Source organism: Carica papaya, chromosome 5, assembly GCF_054855325.1.
Source record: "Carica papaya isolate Zhongbai chromosome 5, ASM5485532v1, whole genome shotgun sequence".
In the NCBI taxonomy this organism is placed as follows: domain Eukaryota; kingdom Viridiplantae; phylum Streptophyta; class Magnoliopsida; order Brassicales; family Caricaceae; genus Carica; species Carica papaya.
The window spans coordinates 44,384,458-44,404,209 of NC_142313.1; the positions used below are offsets into that span (position 1 = coordinate 44,384,458).

General features: G+C 33.8%; 2 protein-coding genes across 7 annotated transcripts; both read right to left on the reverse strand.

Annotated features, from left to right (window-relative positions):
• Window positions 1-4,350: 4,350 nt before the first annotated feature.
• Window positions 4,351-5,575, reverse strand: LOC110825075 (putative glutathione S-transferase parC). The gene is made up of 2 exons (XM_022055537.2): window positions 5,178-5,575; window positions 4,351-4,872 (listed from the first exon to the last, which is right to left on the reverse strand). Exons 1-2 carry the CDS (start codon window positions 5,508-5,510, stop codon window positions 4,522-4,524), a joined length of 684 nt encoding a protein of 227 aa, XP_021911229.1. The 5' UTR covers window positions 5,511-5,575; the 3' UTR covers window positions 4,351-4,521.
• Window positions 5,576-8,733: 3,158 nt separating this feature from the next.
• On the reverse strand, window positions 8,734-17,210 carry LOC110816940 (ABSCISIC ACID-INSENSITIVE 5-like protein 2). Of its 6 annotated transcripts, none has more exons than XM_088219205.1 (4): window positions 17,044-17,210; window positions 15,364-16,028; window positions 15,190-15,261; window positions 8,734-9,242 (listed from the first exon to the last, which is right to left on the reverse strand). In XM_088219205.1, exons 2-4 carry the CDS (start codon window positions 16,003-16,005, stop codon window positions 9,165-9,167), a joined length of 792 nt encoding a protein of 263 aa, XP_088075331.1. In that variant the 5' UTR covers window positions 16,006-16,028; window positions 17,044-17,210; the 3' UTR covers window positions 8,734-9,164. The 6 variants fall into 6 exon arrangements, with proteins under 6 accessions (XP_088075331.1, XP_088075332.1, XP_088075329.1 ...); XM_088219206.1 differs by having other exon boundaries at window positions 17,029-17,210; XM_088219203.1 differs by lacking the exon at window positions 17,044-17,210 and having other exon boundaries at window positions 8,734-9,072; window positions 9,162-9,242; window positions 15,364-16,370.
• Window positions 17,211-19,752: the final 2,542 nt, after the last annotated feature.

Sequence of the window (19,752 nt, forward strand, 5' to 3'; positions counted from 1 at the left end):
CGATCGATTTTGTCTGTTCGATCGCGTTAAGGAAGAAATGAATGTAGATCGTTCATCATGATTTTATCTCGACTGTCCGATCGCACTAAGGAAGAAATGAATCTGAATCGTCCATCGCGATTTGATCTCGACCGTCGGATCACGTTTAAGGAAGAAATAAATCTTCCTTAAATACGACCCGTCCACGCGCGCAGAATTGATACTAAGCCATTCGATCGCGTGTCACGCATATCGCCCGCGTGAGATCCCGTGTGGCACCGATGTCAGCATGGCTCGCCACGCGGTGTGCTCCAGTTCGTCGGAGCTGCTGACTGGGCAGTCTTACGTGTCACAAATTTTTTTATTTGCACTCTGACTTTTTATTTCTAATTTTTTTTTTCAAAAACACTCACTGAACCTAAATTTTCACTTATTTTTTTCAAAATTATTTATGATTTCATCCACAATCTATTTTTTCCAATAAATTCAATAAAAATTAAAATAAATTAATTAAAAAATAAATTAGGTACTAAATCGAGTTTTAGCACAGCTTTTCACCCACAAACGGATGGGCAGACGGAGAGGACAATACAAGTATTGGAGGATATATTGCGAGCATGTGTCATCGACATGGGGGGAGATTGGGAGGATATGTTGCCTGTAATAGAGTTTACATACAATAATAGTTATCATACTAGCATCGGGATGGCTCCTTATGAAGCTCTATATGGTAAGCCCTATAGGTCGCCGGTGTGTTGGGGTGAAGTGGGGGAGAGACAGTTGTTGGGACCGGAAATGGTAGAGGAAACTACGGCTAAGGTGTTGGTGATACGGCAGAATTTACGAGCTGCTCAAAGTAGACAAAAGGGATACGCGGACAATCGCAAGAGAGATTTGAGCTTTGAAGTAGGGGATCATGTGTTCCTAAAAGTATCACCCATGAAGAGTTTATTGAGTTTTGGAAAGAAAGGAAAGTTAAGTCCCCGTTTCATAGGGACGTTTGAAATTCTGGAGAAGGTGGGGGTGGTTGCGTAAAGGGTAGCGCTTCCTCCTCGGTATAGTGGGGTTCACAATATATTCCACGTATCCCTACTACGGAAATATCACCCGGATCCGAATCATATTATAAGGTATGAATCATTACCATTGGAGAAGGACTTGTCTTATGATGAGGAACCAATCCGGGTTCTCGAGCGATAAGAAAGGATGTTAAGGAGTAGGATAATACCTATGGTGAAGATACAATAGAGACATCACGCGAATGAGGAAGCAACGTGGGAACGGGAGGACGAGATGAAACAAAATTATCCAAAACTTTTTGGAGGTAGGTAATAAAATTTGAAAGACCAATTTTTTTTTTCTTTTGGGAAGTATATGTAGTAACTGGATAAAAAAAAAATTTGTATGTATGTATATATGTGTATATAGTGATGATTATAGAGGTGAAACGGTGCCGTTTGGAGAAGAGGATGAGAAAACAGCGTCGTTTGGAGAAGAGGAGGAGGAAACGACGTTGTTTGGAGGAAATAGTGTCGTTTGGTGAAGAGGTGGAGGAAACAACGTCGTTTGGAGAAGTGGAGGAGGAAATGACGTCGTTTGGAGAAGAGGGAGTGGACGGTTGGGATGAGGTGAGATGGACGGGTAGTATGAGAGGCAGGTGGGGTATAAATAGGAGAAGGGAAAGAAAAAAAAGGAAGAAAAGTAAGAGAAAAGAAAAGAAAGAAAATAGAGAAGAGAGATTAGGGGGGGAGAGAAGGTTCAAAAGAGAGAAAGAGGAGTCGAAGCAGAGAAGGAAAGAGGACCGTGATGGTGAAACAAAATTATCCAAAACTTTTTGGAGGTAGGTAATAAAATTTGAGGGACCAATTTTTTTTTGGGAAGTATATGTAGTAACTGGATGAAAAAAAAAATTTGTATGTATGTATATATGTGTATATAGTGATGATTACAGAGGTGAAATAGTGCCGTTTGGAGAAGAGGAGGAGGAAACAGCGTCGTTTGGAGAAGAGGAAGAGGAAACGGCGTTGTTTGGAGGAAACAGTGTCATTTGGTGAAGAGGTGGAGGAAACGACATCGTTTGGAGAAGTGGAGGAGGAAATGACGTCGTTTGGAGAAGAGGGAGTGGACGGTTGGGATGAGGTGAGATGGACGGGCAGTATGAGAGGCAGGTGGGGTATAAATAAGAGAAGGGAAAGAAAAAAAAAAGGAAGAAAAGTAAGAGGAAAGAAAAGAAAGAAAACAGAGAAGAGAGATTAGGGGGGGAGAAAAGGTTCAAGAGAGAGAGAGAGGAGCCGAAGCAGAGAAGGAAAGAGGACCGTGACGGCGCGAGCCACGGGAGGAAGGAAGATGGAGATGAGAGGTACGATAAACTTTAAGTTCTTGTATAGGTGTGGTGTGGCTTTGAATTTGTGGCTTTAGGTTGAGAAATTTAGGTTTTGTTTGGGATATATAGCAGAAAACTACGATGCAGGGAACAAGCGGGTGTGGATGGTAAGTGAAATCGTAGAGGAGTGAAGGATGTTCACGGAGGAGGCCGCGGAAAGAGAGAGAGTGAAGAAGTCGGTGAGTGAAAGAGGTCCACGAAAGAGTGAGGAGATTATATGTAAGATGAGTGGAAGTACATGGAGGAGGCCGCAGGAGGAGGAAGTGAACGAGAAGTTCGGTGAGTGAGTGAGATCCGTGAGAGCGAGGAGATTTTGTGTGAGTATGAGCGGGGTGCATGGAGGAGGCTGCAGGAGGAGAGAGAATGAGGAATTCGGTGTGTGAGTGGTCCGTGAGAGAGAGGAGAGTTCGTGATTGTGTGATTGTGAGTCGGGATACTTAGTGTAGGCCACGAGAGAAGATAAGAGGAATGCGATGTGTGAGTGAGGTCCGTGAGGGAGAGGAGAGTTCGTGATTGTGAATGGGATACTTAGAGTAGGCCGCGGGAGGAGGGAGAAGGAGGAGTTCGGTGCCTGAGAAGATTCGTGTAAGAGAAGAAGTGTGGTGTGACTGTGGGTAGAGGTAGGCATGGAAGGGTGGAGTGTGTGTATGCTGGAAATTATGGAGAAGGAAAGGGAGGCTTGTAGGGCGTGGGTGTGAGGTATCGGGATAGAGGTGTGTTGGTGTAGTTGTGTGGTGTGAGGGTGTGAGTTGTATATAGGTTTGTATAGCTGCTGTAAATTTAGTAATTGGCGATGGAACATTACTGGTGTGTGTGTCCTATGGGGAGACGTGTGTAGGTTCGGTATACGGGTTAAAGGTATAGGAGAGCTTCAGGATAACATAATAAAGTGAGAACGGGATGATATTGTTCTTGAATTGGTAGCATTGGGGGGACGCCGATATTGGTTGTCGCTACCTAGAAAAAGTAAGTTGATCGCCGATAGTGGTGATGGTCGGGAGACTTCGATGGGCAAGGAGTTGGGTCGCCGATATTGGTAACGAGAGAGAATTGTATCTGTGTGTGTGTGTGTGGCCTGTTAGGGGTCGAGAGATAAAATGTTGATTGTTAGTCGCTAATATTGGTGACGGGTGAGAATATCTGTATGGTTGGGGTGACGTCAGAAGACGGTCACACTTGATATGCATAATAACTAAATTACTGGGGTAAGTTAGTCTTGTGTAGTCCCAGGGTAGTATTAAGGTATGACTTAGGTTGTGTAGATATAGTACATATAGAAATACTAGGTTTCCTATTGTTACATATGATACTTGTAATTTAATTTTTACTGTATTTAGTTATATGTACTTGCTCTTTATCATTCACAGATGAAGTAGGGATGAAGTCGGGATCGGAGTTGCTGGTTTGTGAGCCTAGCGTATGGCGCAACAGAGCAAGAATTCTTTTTATGGGCAGAATAGAGTGTGTAAAAATTAATAGTAGTGTAGATAGTGTGTCTGCTGGAAGTGTATGAGATTGTATTTCACTATGATGTACAGTAGGGTTGCAAGTTTATCTTGATTTTGAATAATAGATTGCAGTAAGGTTTCTATGTGTGTGATGGATTTGGAATGAAACTTTTGTATTTGGTCATAGAATTGTTTTAAATTGCGCCGTTAAGAAAACAAAAAACGGGGCGTTACAAATATGGTAAGTTACAAGTGAGTATTTAATACAAGAAATGAATCCTAATCCTAAGGTAATCGGCCCTTTCAAATTCAATTCATATAATGTCTTTTTTAGGAGCTCTAGAAAATACATCTCAAGTACACCAATTAGTAAGTATGTGAGAATTAATATCGGATCTCGAAAGACAAATAATTGATTTACCTATTCAATACAATTTATGCAAAGAATTTTCTTAAACAAAATATATTATTTCTTATCATGAGTTCGGGCTGTGGATACTATAATATAATTATATTACATTCAAAACACTCATATTCAAATTTTTATTATCAAACTGACACACTTTTATTACGCAACTTGATATTTGAATCCTGAAAATTAAATGAAACAACAGTTTATATATCTAATCTAACAAATAGTAAAAACATGGTTGGAATCGAACATATTATTTAAGTAATTGATATATATATATATGTCTATGCTTGCGGGCATCAAGTGTAGAAGAAATTATAAAGTTTAGAGACAGTGGTTATACGGTCAAAGATCTTGTTGGGATCGACAAGAGTATTGGCTACAGAAGGCTTGAGCATGCAACGCTTGGTCCATTCAATGAGTATGGGGCAATGGGGCTCAATGCTGAAGTTTGCAATTTTCTCGAAGGCACAAAACCAAGGGTAAAACGTGACGAGTGATATGTCCATAAAGCCAAAACTCTCACCTCCAAAGTAAGGCTTATCTCCCAATTCTTCTTCAAGCATCTTTAAAATTTCTATAAATTCCTTCTTTGCTCTTTCCTGTTCATCTCCCTTTGTGGTCCATGTTCTTGATCCAAATTTAAGTACCTATAATATATATATATATATATAGTTCATCATTAGACATGATATATATCAACCCTTTTACAATATTAGATACTAATACATTCTATTATATTTTGTTACTTTTTTTTTTATTATCTAGATCTTCATTTGTTATTATAATATTATTTTAGTTAGCTAGTCATAATTAGTTGTTAAAATGATAATTAAAATAATAACAAAATACAGTACCAAATATAAGATATTTGTACCTTAAAATAATTAGGCATATATCAAAAAATCTTAATGCATATGATATTTAAGTTAAGAGAATTAATCAAATAAAGAACCTTTTGATCGACGTAATCAGCCCAAAATCTAGCTCTGGCTCTCTCGTAAGGATGAGATTCAGAAGAAGGAAGAAAGACAGGGGCGTGATTCCAGACATTATCGATATACTCAACAATGATGAGCGACTCGGCTATAGGTTTACCGTTGTGGATAAGAACTGGAATCTTCTTGTGCGATTTATTCATCTCAAGCAACAATTGACTTTTTCTCCCGAATGTGTCTTCCTCTCTGTACTCGTACTTGATTTGCTTCTCTGCCAGGGCAATTCTCACCCTCATCCCGAACATGCTTGGCCAGAAATCGAGCAATATCACCTCATCTTGAGCCGCCATTGATGATCTCCTAATATTCTTCAACTGTAATTCTTAGAATTGGTGCTTGGAGCAAGGTGATAATCAAGCCTTTATATAGCCTCTTTTTCACTCTCTCCGATTTTTTCTCATGATTAAATCATGCACCGTAAATATGATTAGATTAGACATTAAATATAATAAAACCCATGTTATTTTTTTTCTTTAATTTTATAATTTTTATTCTATGTTTGATTTTTTTAATTATTACTGATCAAGTAACATAGGTCAGATAATATTTTAAATTAATAATAATATTTTTTAAAATTATTATTAACTTTTATCTCTAAATTAAAGTGTACTTTTTTACTTTAGAGATTATAATTTATAACTTTTTTATTAAAAATCTGTTAAATCATATATATTATAATTTTATATTAAATATTTTCTTAATTTAAGTGCACGTTTAAATTCTTTTTAACAGTTTGATAAAAATATATTAAGAGTGATAATTGACAAAGATAATAGAAGGAAGACTTTTGGGAAGAGATAAGAGATGGCCGACAGTCGGAATTGGATTTACTATTACAAAAGAAACTAATAATTTATAAAATAAATAATATATAATAATTCATTTATTTGTTTGTACAAGATTTTCATAAAAGATTAAAATTTATAATTAAAAAAAAAATTTATCTAACTCGAATATGATCGTATCTCGTATTTAATAAAATAAAATTATTTTTTTATAAATAAAAAATTATTTATTATATAATATTTGATGACCGTAGTTATACTAACATGTTAATATAAATTAATTTATTAATTTTATTAAATCAAATATTATAAATCAGTCACTGTTAGTTCATAATATACATATAAAATAATAAATTTTATATTTTTAGTGAAAAATAAAATAAAAGTACTTGATAAAACTTTTCTCTCTTCTGTCTTATTTTATGTATTTATTTGTGCAAACTTTGATTATTTTTAATTACTTAATAATTATAGATATTTTTTCGTATTATTTTTTAGGAGAATCTTTCGATTTAATTTTCTACGAGGAGAAAAAGAACAATAATTAATTATAGTTACTAGTATAATCACATAAATTATTGTAAAATATATTTTTTTTTCGAGCTTCTCTCCCCTCTCTTTAAAATATTTTTTAATATCAATTATTTTTAGTTAAATAATTATTATTTTCTTTCGTCTAAAAGAGATTGCGAGTTGGAATTAAACTGTGTATTCTCGTGCATTCTCGTTTAAAAATTATGTTATAATTGATGTGTACGTATCATTTAATCATTAATATTTAGCTCTTAATCTGTGTATAGATTGTTCTATTTAACTTTTTTCTTTGAGAAATTTCATCACATCTATATAATTATTATATATATGTAGAGTGAACAAACTTAAGACTTTGTAGTTATATAGTTGAGAGATGACAATAATAAATAAAAAACCAAATTTAACACCGTCAAAGATATAATGAAATAAAAATATACTTTTACCCCGGATATTTTTGTAATAACTTATTAGATATGATTGATTTAAAAAGTTATTAATTGAATACAATGTATGTAACAAATAAATTTTTTAAAAAATGAAAATTATATAATTAATAGAAAATGTAAAATATCAATAAGATAGTGTCATTTTTTTTATTTTAATACATTAGTATTCATATTAATACATAATAAATTAATTTATATAAATAAATTTAGAATTTAAACCACAATGTAATATCATTTCTCACCTTTTTTTTTTTGGAATATGGCAAAAAGAAAAGGAGCATACAGTTTGCTGTCCTAAGTCTTCACTTACAAGGTCTACTAATGAGGAAGATAGATTTTTACCCTTTCAACTTTGAGTGATTTAAATAATTTAAAAACATTTATTATATAAATTTGGAAGATTAAACCCTAACCTTTCCCTGACCCTCCTTTTCGAACTATCTTACGACGTTCTAAACCCAGTTTACGTACCGTTTTAATGGGCGAACAACCCAACCCTTATAATATATTACAGTCTCAAGTGACAAAAAGTCAATATCGAAGTGTCAAACTTTTTCGTCGATGTGAGTTCTTGAAGAAAATCAGTTTGTTATCCCTAACGTAATTTTTATCTGTTGAGCAACGGCTCTTCCACTTAGTACCGTCAGATCGAATTCTAATTTGTTTTAATTCAAAGAATAGAAATGAAATGCGTAGAAAGACAATTTCACGAATTTTGAATACAACCAAATTTAAACTCATAATTAAAAGAAAAACTATATCGAATCAGATTTGAACGAGTGAAATTATACGAATTCGATACGCAATATCATCCTTAACCTTGTTCACTTCTGTCATATTCCAATACACTCATTCTTTAGAATAATTAAAAAGCAGAGGTTGTTGTTACAATTCTCTTCCAGACATTTCTCAAGATAGGGCAGTCTCTCACAATGTGTAGGAAAATTTCATGCCAATTGACCATATCAACCATTCTTTAGACAAATTTCAGATGATTAGACAAGGTCTTGCTATGATAGAAAAGCCGCCCAAAATGCTTAAATCTTTTTGCCTCTTCATTTTCTAAATCCAAGATGAATCCTTTCTGTTCAATTAGGGTTTTTAAAGCTCATGATAAAATTAGAAATAAAACTGAATTTGTTATAATTTATGCCATTGTTTCCCCATATGAGCTTGATACTTGAAAAAGAACCTAATGACATTAAGGTTGGACAATGAGATAACTTCAAATTATCTTGAATTTTACTATAAATAAACTGTATTTACCTGAGAAAAGTTGGTCAGATCCAATTTAAGAGACTTTATGAGAATGCTTGATCCTCAAAGATTTGGCATATCGACTTTCCGACCTGTGATGAGACATTATATGGGATAATTCAAGATAACGAAGAACAATTCCAAGTTAGCGATCAAGGTCTTCCGTAGGAGACACATTAGAAATCATGTTCAGTTTCCTACAATTACTGAGGTTCATATTAGGTGACATTATGAGTATAGACAAAAAAAACTCCATGGTGTACAATCTTTGCCTGCTTCTTGGAGGGTTCTCAAAAAGAAGAAGAAAAGGATTTTCTACCTCTTCCCGTGAAAGTATAATAGAGAAGTAGGTAGTATTCACACAAGTTATGATAAGCAAAATGAATGAAGACCAAAAGTTGAGTACAAAATTGTCAAAAAATCCACAAAATATAGAGCTGTTTTCACTTTAAAGAATGAACAATACCAAATGTTAAATCAAACCATCGTAATAATACTAATATATACAATCTTACTGTTATATTTCAGTAATATTTTATATCAAAATCTTTTCGTTTTCAAGAAATCGTACATAAAGACAGTATGTATGTTACAGCGACTGAAATTCCCAGCAAATCATCCTATTGATTTCCTATAAACCATCATTTACGCAACCAAACTGTCAGCATGAACTATATAATTCATTCAGCCATCCAGCAAAGCAGCCACCGTGAAATATAAACACCACACATTTTTTGATGCTAAGTTATCAATGTACATAACACTGAACCCGAACAACCGATCCAGATGGAGCACAAAACCACATTAGACGGAGGGAAGCAACAGGCGGGCTGCTAACAGAATACAAAGCAACTCCATCAATAACCCAAGAGCCTAACCTAACATTTAAGCTTACTACAAAATTTTGAACAGAGAATACATGTCAGAAAGAGGCTGAACTTGTTCTCCTTAGCTGATTATTTGGCTCAGGTGATAACTCAGACAACAACTTCTCAAAATCCTGTAGACGGAGAAGAGATTTATAAAATAGAATGGACAAGAACGATGAACAGAAAGAACATGGAAAAACCCTCAGGAAAATAAAGTATAGAAATTTATAATCACTATCCAGTGGTAACTAAAGGCTGTTAAATCTCTTCCCTATTGACAGTTTAAATGCAGAGTGATCTAATTAATTGTTTTTACATTACTATGTCACGTATTAGCCATTATATTAACAAAAATATGTCCACTTATATTTTACATAATAGTATATTTATTATAATTCATACAAAAATAGGTCGATTTATTCTCTATGTTTTAATATTTTACAGATAATTTATTTCTGCTGGAATTAGACCTCTAATTTTTGAAACAGTTTACTGGCATTATTGTCATTTCCGTCAAACTAAGAGAATACTACATGGGCTCAAGCAATAAGTTATAACCTAGTCAAGATGATTAAGGATTCATTATAAGTCTCCAAACAATAAGTTAGGGTGAAAGAGTATCTGCCCACTGTGTCTAAGGGATCGAACATGGGCCCAAGCAATTTAGTAACTGCACATGCCCCTGTAACCTTCCATATGGCTATAAGAAGAGCAAAACAAAAAATAACTCCTATATCTGATAAACTTTATGAGGACATATTCAACTAAAATATAACTCCTATATTTGCCTATAAGAAGAGCAAAACAAAAATGGCGTTGACTGCTTCATGAGATGCAGCAATTGGTAGTATTTATGTCCAACCATGGTTAAGTGGCAGCTTTCTCTCAGGAAATAATGTAACAAATGAACTCATTTGTGAAGCTATACTGTTTAGAACTCCATTCCTCTTAAGAAATGAAATAAATGGACTAACTAATTGGCTATTATCTGACCAGTGGCAATATTACCAGGGATGCATGAAATTACAGACAAAATGCTTCTCCTCTCAAGGACAAAACAATTGTAGCGGTAAAATGAGCCATCAAGTGAATTGACGTATATGTATTATTGAACTGATACTTTCAAGAGCCTAAATTCCACAAAGCGATTTTATATCTGTGCTCCCCTCTCTACTAATTTAAAGAAAACGGGTAAAAAAATCATGGGGAATTTCATGTATAAAACATAATGCATTCTCCATATGCCAACCCAGAAGCTGGTAGGGGGGCATATGGATAGTATTTAATCTTGTCACACATGCATCTGAGTTCCCTTGCCTGTTACTTTATCTTTTCTCCTCATGGCAACATGATACGTGAGGTTTCTCTTTTCATATATCTTAACAAGAATTAAGGTAGCCATACAATAAATACTCTTCTTTCGGTGTTATATAACAAACTCGCTTTCCAAGAGCATAACTTTTAGATTTATCAGATACACTCTGAGCTGAAAAAGATTATGCTGCCATTCCCAAACATAAAGTGCATGACAAAGGAACCACTTTTTCTGGTGAACACTCGAACTAATGTCCAAGTACACACGTGACTCAAATAAAATTGCAAAATAACAATCTTTCAAATAGTAATGGAAACTATCTGCACAAGTCTGTAGCAAGCTCAAAAGCTTCTTTAACTTTCTTGCTCAGTTCCAATTAGGTCCTCAGTCATTAAGGGAGTGAAAATAACTACGCCTGATTTTCCAGTTTCTGGGTTAATTCTAACTACCATAAAGAATGGCTTCATCGCATCCAGACAATGAGCAATCTCATAGAAGTTGTTTGTATTCCGTATTCAGATATCACCAAAGCACAAATTTGACTTCAAATCCAATGGTAAATGGAACCTCCAGAAGCCATCATAGTGAAAAATGAAGTGCAGAAAAGTATTTTTTTTAAGTAGGAGCTGAGGAAAAATAGTAATTGCATCATCCACAGATTCTTGGACCCCATGGCTGAAATTCCAGTAGATCTAATGGTATTCTCAAACAAAACATATGTCCCAACTAAATGTGATCAGGTCCATTTTTCCGCTCTAGTTAATATCATTCCAAAACCAACTGTTCATCCAAATAAAACAAATCTAGTGCAGGGATAGCACATATTCTCTCTGCCACGTTTATTATTCCAGACACAGAAACTAAGGACAGAAAGCACCAAGACAAACTACTTAATGTACTTTTTTTCTTGACATAAAAGTACGAGATGTATTGATGTGTTGGCACCAAAGGGGGGCGCCGCCCATGTACAAAAACATTTATAGATCAATTAGATTATCTACAATGGAGCCAAAATCATCTAAGCTATCAAGGTTATGCCCCAAAACAATAGAGCCAAAATAGAGAACTATTTATCCTTGATAGTGACAAAATCAACCTCTTTCGCTTTGAAGGCTCTGTTGTTTCTTTCTTTCCAGATAACCCAGAAAATGGTGAGTGGTCTAAGTCTGAATTGTTTTTTCCTGCCGACAATACCCTCCCAAGCAAGGATCTCATTCATAGCAGAACCAGCCATGACCCATGAGATGCCAAGCAGCCCGAAAACCAGTGTCCAGAGATTGTAAGTATAGAGGCACCAGAGTAAAAGATGATTACAAGTTTCCAAGCAATTTTTGCAGAGGTAACATTGGTTAGCCGTTGTGATACCCCTTCTCATAACGTTGTCCATAGTGAGGATGCGTTCCTTCGCAGCTTCCTAAGCAAAAAAAGATATCCTAGGAGGAGCTTGAGTATTCCAGATAAGTTTTGTAGGGAATTTCAACTGATTGGTAGGGCTGTAGCCATTCAAGAATCTGTAGAAGGAATTTACAGTGAAATTCCCGTTTTTCATGAGATTCGAACGTAATTTATCTTCTTTTTTGCTAAGTAGGATAGTGGCTAAAGTTTGAAGCAGGTTTTCATATTCCTCCACCTCCCAATCCTGCAGATTTCTTTTTACCTCTACATTCCAAAACCTGCCTCCCTCAAAAGCGTTCTCAACAGTTATATCTTTGTCTTTAGAGATAGCAAAAATAAGAGGGAAACTGGACATAAGCTTAACAGAGCTGCACCAATAATCTTTCCAGAACAACACCTGGTTACTTTTTCCAGCAATCCATTAAGAACAGTCAAAGACAGGCTTGTTGCAATGCATAATGCTTTTCCAGAGGCTCATACCGTATGGACTATTCTCAAGAAATGAAAAATTATTTTTGTCATCTCCAAACCATTTGCAGTCAACAACAGACTTCCATAAACAATTTATCTCATTCCAGAATCGCCAAATCCATTTACCAAAAAGAGCTTCGTTAAGCGCACAAATAGATCTCAGGCTCAGTCTGCCATCACCAAGGGGTTTTTTGACCTCATCCCAGCTCACAAGATGACATTTCTTCTTAGTCTCATCATCTCCCCAAAGGAAATTCTGCTGAATTGACTCGAATTTCTTTGCAAAATTTACCAGAATGGTGAGCATCGATAGGTAATAAATTGGGAGATTAGAGATGGAGCTTTTGATAAGAGTTAATCTACCACCATTGGAGAAGAATTTGTTCAAAGCCTCCATCACGATTGGAAACAATAGGAAAGAAAGGGGATCATCTTCCCGCAAGCCCCTATAAGCTGTGAAAAAGGATGAGGGACCCCCATTAACCATAACAGAAAAGCTTGTGGAGGTAATGCAGGCACAGATCCAGCTTCTCCATTTTGGTCCAAATCCTAGCTTACCAAGCATGTCGTCAACGAATTTCCAACTGACATGATCAAAGGTCTTTTACATGTCCAACTTACATAGCACCCCACTACCCTTGTTTCTGTGAATATCATCCACAATCTCATTAGAAATGAGAATGGCATCCAAGATTTGTCTCCCGAAGACGAATGTGTGTTGACAACCACCAATAATTTGATTGAGTACTTTTGATAGTCTCTTGGCCAAGACTTTAGAGATAAGCTTGTAAACACAGGCAACCAAACTGATCAGGTAGAAGTCACTTATGCTTTTGGCATCATTCTTTTTTGATATTAACACCAGAAAAGTAGAGTCGCGAGATTTTACAAATGAGCTATTCTTGTGGAAATCTTTGAAGAATTCAACTTTGTCTTTTTTCATGTCTTCCCATAAGGGTTATAGAAATTTAAGATTGAAGCCATCCGGCCCCGAGGCTTTGTCCCCGTCACACTCCCGCAGGCAGGCATGAATATCTTCCTCTATAGACTCATCCTCAAGCAAAATTCTGTCCCTAACATTTAAACTATTAAACTGAAGGTTATCAAAAGTAGGTCTGAGGAGAAATTCCTCAGTATACAGCTTTTGAAAATGGACTCTAGCCCCTTTCCTTAAGGCATCGTTTTCTTGTACACTGCCCCCATCAATTTGAAGTTCTTCCACAAAGTTGCATCTTCTTCTGTGATTAGCTGAGCAGTCGAAATATTTTGCAATTCTATCGCCATCCCTGAGCCATCTTTCTCTAAGTTTTTGCCTCCATGATATATAGTTTCTAGATGTAATTTGCTGGCCAGCTCCAGTTTTAGATTGTTCCTCTTTTCTCTTTCAGCATTGGACAGCAAACCAGACCCCCCCCTTTTATCTAGAAAATCCAGCTCAGCCAATAGATCGTTAATGCACATCTCCTCCCTAAGCCCACTTCTTTAGTCCACTTCTTAATCACCATTTTCAGCTCTTTCAATTTCGATGCAAGTCTGTAGCTAGCTGTGCCTGCTTGTATAGAATTCTTCCATGTGTCAGCAACAGTTCTGAACCTATCCATCTTTAGCCATTTATTATTGAGGCGAAAAGGAATAGGCCCCCATTTGATACCATCTGACTCTAAACAAACTACTTAATGTACAAACACCACTCTGTCCATTTTCACTATGGGATAGAGATATGGGAAGATGAAGATTACAAACATATAGTCCATCAATAATCTGTAACCTATGCCAGTTCCTCTAAAAATTCTTTGAAGCCAATTCGTTCTAGACATGGTATCAAATACTTCCTGAATTTTCATGCTATGAAGATTCAAGTATCAAACAACCGGGTTTATTTCTATGTTCCAAATATTTAGTGCATCTTCAGTACTTTTCCCATTATAGTGAAAACGAGAAGCTGGAAATCTCATTTATAATTGAACTGTCCTATGGTGTCACAGCTTTGAAATTATGCAGGTCATTTGTGTGATTTTTTTCGTGAAATAATTGTTATTTTTTTTCTTTTTAACATAAAAAAATGCAGGATTACAGTCCTATTTTACTTTTGCATATCCTCCACCTTCTACTCTCATATCAGTAATTTTGAATCAAACTAATATGAAATGGATCGTAGAGATTGCAAGAAAAAGTTGTTTGTTTGTGCCCTTTTTTCCCCAGAGAAATGTATGTCCACATGCCCATAATAATTGAGCTGGTTAACAGACAACAATGGTTTCCATCCCAATAGGCATCTGGTTTTTGAGATTATTACATGATGTTGGAATGTGAAGAAAACACCATTGAAACTAAGAGTACCAAATATGAAACGTGATATGTTCCTGCTTGCACTAAGTGCGTGAACATGGATGCGATATCAATGCTTAAAGAAATTAATCAAGTGCCAAAACAATTTTATGTTAAATATAATATGGGAAAAGAAAATAACAGGTAATTACAAATAAAAAAACATTCATAGTCCTAACCCATTTCTTTAATCAGCTTTAATGCCCAGCAGCTACTTTGGTTCAAGTCTCTCATTTCATTCCTAACTGATTCTGACCCTTAATTTTCATAATAGCCTTAACACGTCCACTTATAACATAATTTGTTTATGTGTTAGCTATCCTGCAGCCACTTTGAATTCTTTAGGATCTAAGATTTGCAAAAGAAAAAAATACCACAACCAAGGAATTCAAGTTGGGGCAGGTAGCTCAAACACAAAAGATTATGTTATAATCATAAACAAATCAAGATTATTATGAAATTTAGGATAGAAATTAACCAGGAATAGAACAAGAATCAAACTGAACAGGAACTAAAAGGTAAAGAGAACAGAAGACTGAACATAGTAGGCATCGACAGAAAAATCATACCTTCTCCTTCTTAAGCCTTATATTCTCCTCTTCTAAATGTGAAACCTTGCTCACCAGCTCATTATGGTATGCCTGTGAAATTCCAAGACAACCAGACAAAGTCTCATGAGGAAAAATTGAGGAAATCTAAAAATGGAGAATTCCTGAAAATAATTGACACTTTCTTGTAGCAACCTGTTTTCTAGCTCGGGAACGTGCAGCAGATTCCCTGTTCTTGATCTTTCTCCTCAGCCTCCTCTCAATACTTCTCTCAATTGCTTCTTGATCCCTCTTCCTCCCTGGTGTTGCCGTGCCTAACAAGGTGGTGATTGGGGCAGGGGATAAAACCGTTTGCTGTGGAAAACTTTGTTTGATTGCAGCATCAACGGAATCCAAATCCATACTAGGACTTAAGGATGCCTCCGCAAAAAGCCCTGCTTGCACTAAGAAATCCTCCAAGGTAACTTCACCAAGGATTGGCTCCCTGCCCACGAGGTCATCTCCATATCTTTTCTTTTGTCCCTGTTGGATCTCCTTCCACACCTGATCAACAGTTTTTCCACTCAAAGCTCTAGCCAGGCTAAGGCTGGCTTGACGTTGGAGTGAAGACGCGGGCGATGTGATTTCAATTCCCATGGATTGAGTTGCTTCAGTGGTCCATACATTTTTTAGAAGTTCATCAAGGTTCATGCTACCTAAGGGTTTTCCCAAGTTTCCCAATTGATCTTCCACCTCATTGAGAGTGAGACTGTACCAAGAATTTTGCCTCACTAGCGAAGATGGGTGCAAGTGGGACTGCAGGCCATTGCTCTGGGATCCCATTGTTTGAATCCCCATCCACCAAAATTTAACCCCCAAGCCTAAGTGATATGGAAAAAGCAAAGTCATTGAACAAACATCAGAAAAACCTCACATGACTTTTTTTTTTTTTAACATCTCAGAGCTACTGAAAAAGAACTTCAACAATCCCCTTGGTAATTGGAAGGGAGGTAAATTATGAAATTTAGCAGGAATTTAATGATAATAATGGAATAGAATGTAATGTAAAATGTTTTCCTTTTTCCCTTTTTTGGATATTAAATATCGTACTTCTTTAGGATAAAATCAATGGAAATAAAAACGGATAAGAAAAGTTCATAATTGTTTTAGAAACTAATTCTCCTATAAAAAAGAATGATAATCATCCCATTCCCTTTCCATCTCCACCCCCCCTCCCCCTCCCCCCCCCCCCCCCCCACCCAAAACACCATAATTCGCAGAGGGAAGATTTTCAGCAGTTTGAAAGGAAATGGATGCGGTATTTCCCCCTAATTCACCCTGTATTCCATTACTAAATAGTCTCCTAAACAATGTTCAAACTGTTAAAGTCCTTCGTCCTAAAAAAATAATTGATTAATTCCACAGGTTAACCCCCTCCTCTTGCACAAATACTACACGGTCTCAACTTCATACCTTCGCGGTTAAAAAACCAGAAGGTGATAAGCCTGAAAACCCTATGGTTCGGCTGTATCGCTTTCATAAGAGTTTCACAAAACCGCAAAATTAAACATAAAACAAACTTCAATGTCCGACAAAACAAAAACACCGAAAACTCGAAGATCATTTTCACCACTCCTCTACTTTGCCTGTCTTTCTCGGGAACCAAGCGATCGAAATTCGAAATTCTAAAATTCCCTCTACATCATCCCTCCTAGAGTGTGTTCCCTCTCTTCGAGTCAAAATCAAACGCAACAAAAATGAAATAAACCCAACGCAGCAATTAAAACGGAGAAGAAAACGGAAAAAATCATATGAAAAAACGCGGAGTTTTCAATGCTCCGATCGATGAAATCGGAAAATTGAAAACGATGAAGGACGAACATTGAATGTGCACACCTGGAGGGATCTGATCGAGTCTTTCGTTTTTCTTCTTTCCTTTTTGGTTGTTGCTGTTGTGTTGATTCGGGAGGATTCCACGTATCGGTTGTGAATGGAGGACACGCGAATCCGGAGAGATTGAACTGTAGAAAAACTAAATCAAGCTTTCTTCTAAATCATATGTTATGTATGTACATGTGTGTGTATATATGTATATGTATATGTATATGTATATGTATATGTATATGTATATGTACATGTGTGTATATATTATATACGCGTAAGAAGTTCAGTTTACCTTTTAAACCCTATACTTTGGTTTTATTCTAATTTAATTCCCATAAATTTTTATTACAGTTAAATATTTTTATTTTTTATTACATCCAATTAATTGTTAACTAAATTAAAATTTAAAAATAAAAAATAAAAATATTTATGTCTCAATTTCTTAAATTAATTAAATTAAAAATTAATTTACATGTTGATTAATTATATTAATTAACAATTATAATTTAACATCATTTATACTTTAAGTTTTCTATAATCTTGTAGATTACTATAATTTTTACCTTCTCGAGCGACAAAAATAAAAAAATTACGTTAGTTTTTAAATTTGGTATTATTAAAAATAGATAAAAGTACGAGAACAAAATTATTAATAGTACGATATAAATTACTCATAATTACTTACGAATAACATCCAAACCCGACCACTTCCTTTTTTTTTTCAAATTCTCATTTGATTCTAACTTCCCAATATATGGATTATATAATTTTAGTTTTAACGTGTTACTATACTTAGCAATTACAAATTTTTTAAATATATATATATATAGTAGAATTTAAGAACTACGTGTGTAAAATTATATAGTTGACTTTAGATCTTTTGATGCGTAAAAGAATGTGTAAGAATTTTTAATATAATTGCGAGACACGAATGTAAAAAGTTATAAAAAATATCGAGAATAAGAGTTTATATTTATTTATTTACATTTTCTTTTAATTATTGGAATTATATTTTTCATCTAATTGAAATTATATTATATGGTTTGAATTTAGTTATGGATAATTGATTCTCCTATAAGTTTGATAATAATTTGTGTGACTTGAAATGATCTTTAAATTAATTTTGTACATTACTTTAGATTCGAACGAGACTAATGTATATAAAATTGAAATAAAATTAAATAATTATATCAAATACATTACGTTATGATATTGACTCGATATTTTTGTATGGTATAATTTAAACTATTTATATAGATTAACATATGATTACCCTTATTAATATCGATGAATAGAGCGCGGTAATTTGATTCTACTGCTTTAATAAGATAGTAAGGGATTATAAGGGAGTGTTAATAAGTTTAATAATAGAATAATTAAGAGAAATGATAATTTTGGTAGTTACATATAATAATATATTTTTTTTAGAAATTTGTTTGTACGTAAAAGAGAAAATATTTTATATTACCATATTTAATTTAGTTGTTAAAAAATACGAATATTTTTATCTTTGTATAAAGTATGAAATATACGAGATTATAAATCAAAACGGAAATAAATCAAATAAAAAAGAGGAGAAATCAGACAAAATAAAAATTAAAAATTAAAAACAGAGCATAGATAATGAAATTAAAATGATAAAATAAATATTTATAAATGACTTATCGTAAAAGAGAGATACGAACAGTCTTAACTCACAAATAATACAACTTAGTATATTTAGTTATGTTATATCAATATTTTTATATTAAAATTTATTTTAATTAATGAAAAATATAACTTATAATTTTTTATTTGAAAAAAATAGTAAGATATTTGCATATAAGTATAAGTAGGAAGAGGTAATAAAAGAAAATGATAGTGTAAGTAATGTCATCGATGATAATCGGTCATATTGGTTGATTAATAAATGTGTCACGCTAAACTACTAAATTTATTCACAGTATACTATATATTTATTTCATAAACATTTAAAAATAGATATTTACTCAGAATATATAAATTTTTCATATATATTTTTTTAAACAAAAGATTTGTGTAATAAATGAGACACGAGAAAAAATATGTAAGAAAAAATTTATACAATGTATAATTATAGAGTTTATAACCAACTAAAAATAAATTACATAGAAATATAATTATTTCAAATTTATTTTTACGTTTAAAATATTTAAACAAATAACTATTATATATTATCAAATTAAATAAATAAATAACTATTATATATATTTACTTTAAATAAATATATAAAGATTATTTATATTATCATATTAAATTTAGTTAAATATTTTAAAATTATTTTATACACTATAAAAATAAATAAACAATTTATATATATATTATATTAAATACAAAATTATTTTAAAAAATAAAAATTTGAGACGAATCAATTCTCGGTATTCTTTTTACATATTAAAGTTAGTTTGAAAGTAATAAAATTTGCGCTACTATATTATACAATATACTTTTATTTTCAACCGAGATTTATTTAAATTTAATTTATTTTTAATTTAGGACATTTATATTTTAATCGAGAATGTAATTTGTGTAAATTATTTAACCCGTAATTGTCTTATAAAATATTATCTTTAATTTTTACCAATTGAAAATTTTCCAAAATTTCTCCTAATATAAAAATTACTTTAAATTCTTCTATTTTTTTTCTTTTATACCTACAAAATAATTAGAAAAATATTAAATATAATATTTAAATTATTTTTT

What these genes read in the sequence shown, in the direction of transcription:
- LOC110816940 (XM_088219203.1), bottom strand. Translation starts at nt 16,056, where the DNA reads ATGACTTTGCTTTTTCCATATCACTTAGGCTTGGGGGTTAAATTTTGG. An exon ending in GTTCCCGAGCTAGAAAACAG is followed by an intron (nt 15,262 to 15,363) that starts GTTGCTACAAGA and finishes GGAATTTCACAG; the next exon opens with GCATACCATAATGAGCTGGT. An exon ending in TAAGGCTTAAGAAGGAGAAG is followed by an intron (nt 9,243 to 15,189) that starts GTATGATTTTTC and finishes CTCCGTCTACAG; the next exon opens with GATTTTGAGAAGTTGTTGTC.
- LOC110825075 (XM_022055537.2), bottom strand. Translation starts at nt 5,510, where the DNA reads ATGGCGGCTCAAGATGAGGTGATATTGCTCGATTTCTGGCCAAGCATG. An exon ending in CTGATTACGTCGATCAAAAG is followed by an intron (nt 4,873 to 5,177) that starts GTTCTTTATTTG and finishes TATATATTATAG; the next exon opens with GTACTTAAATTTGGATCAAG.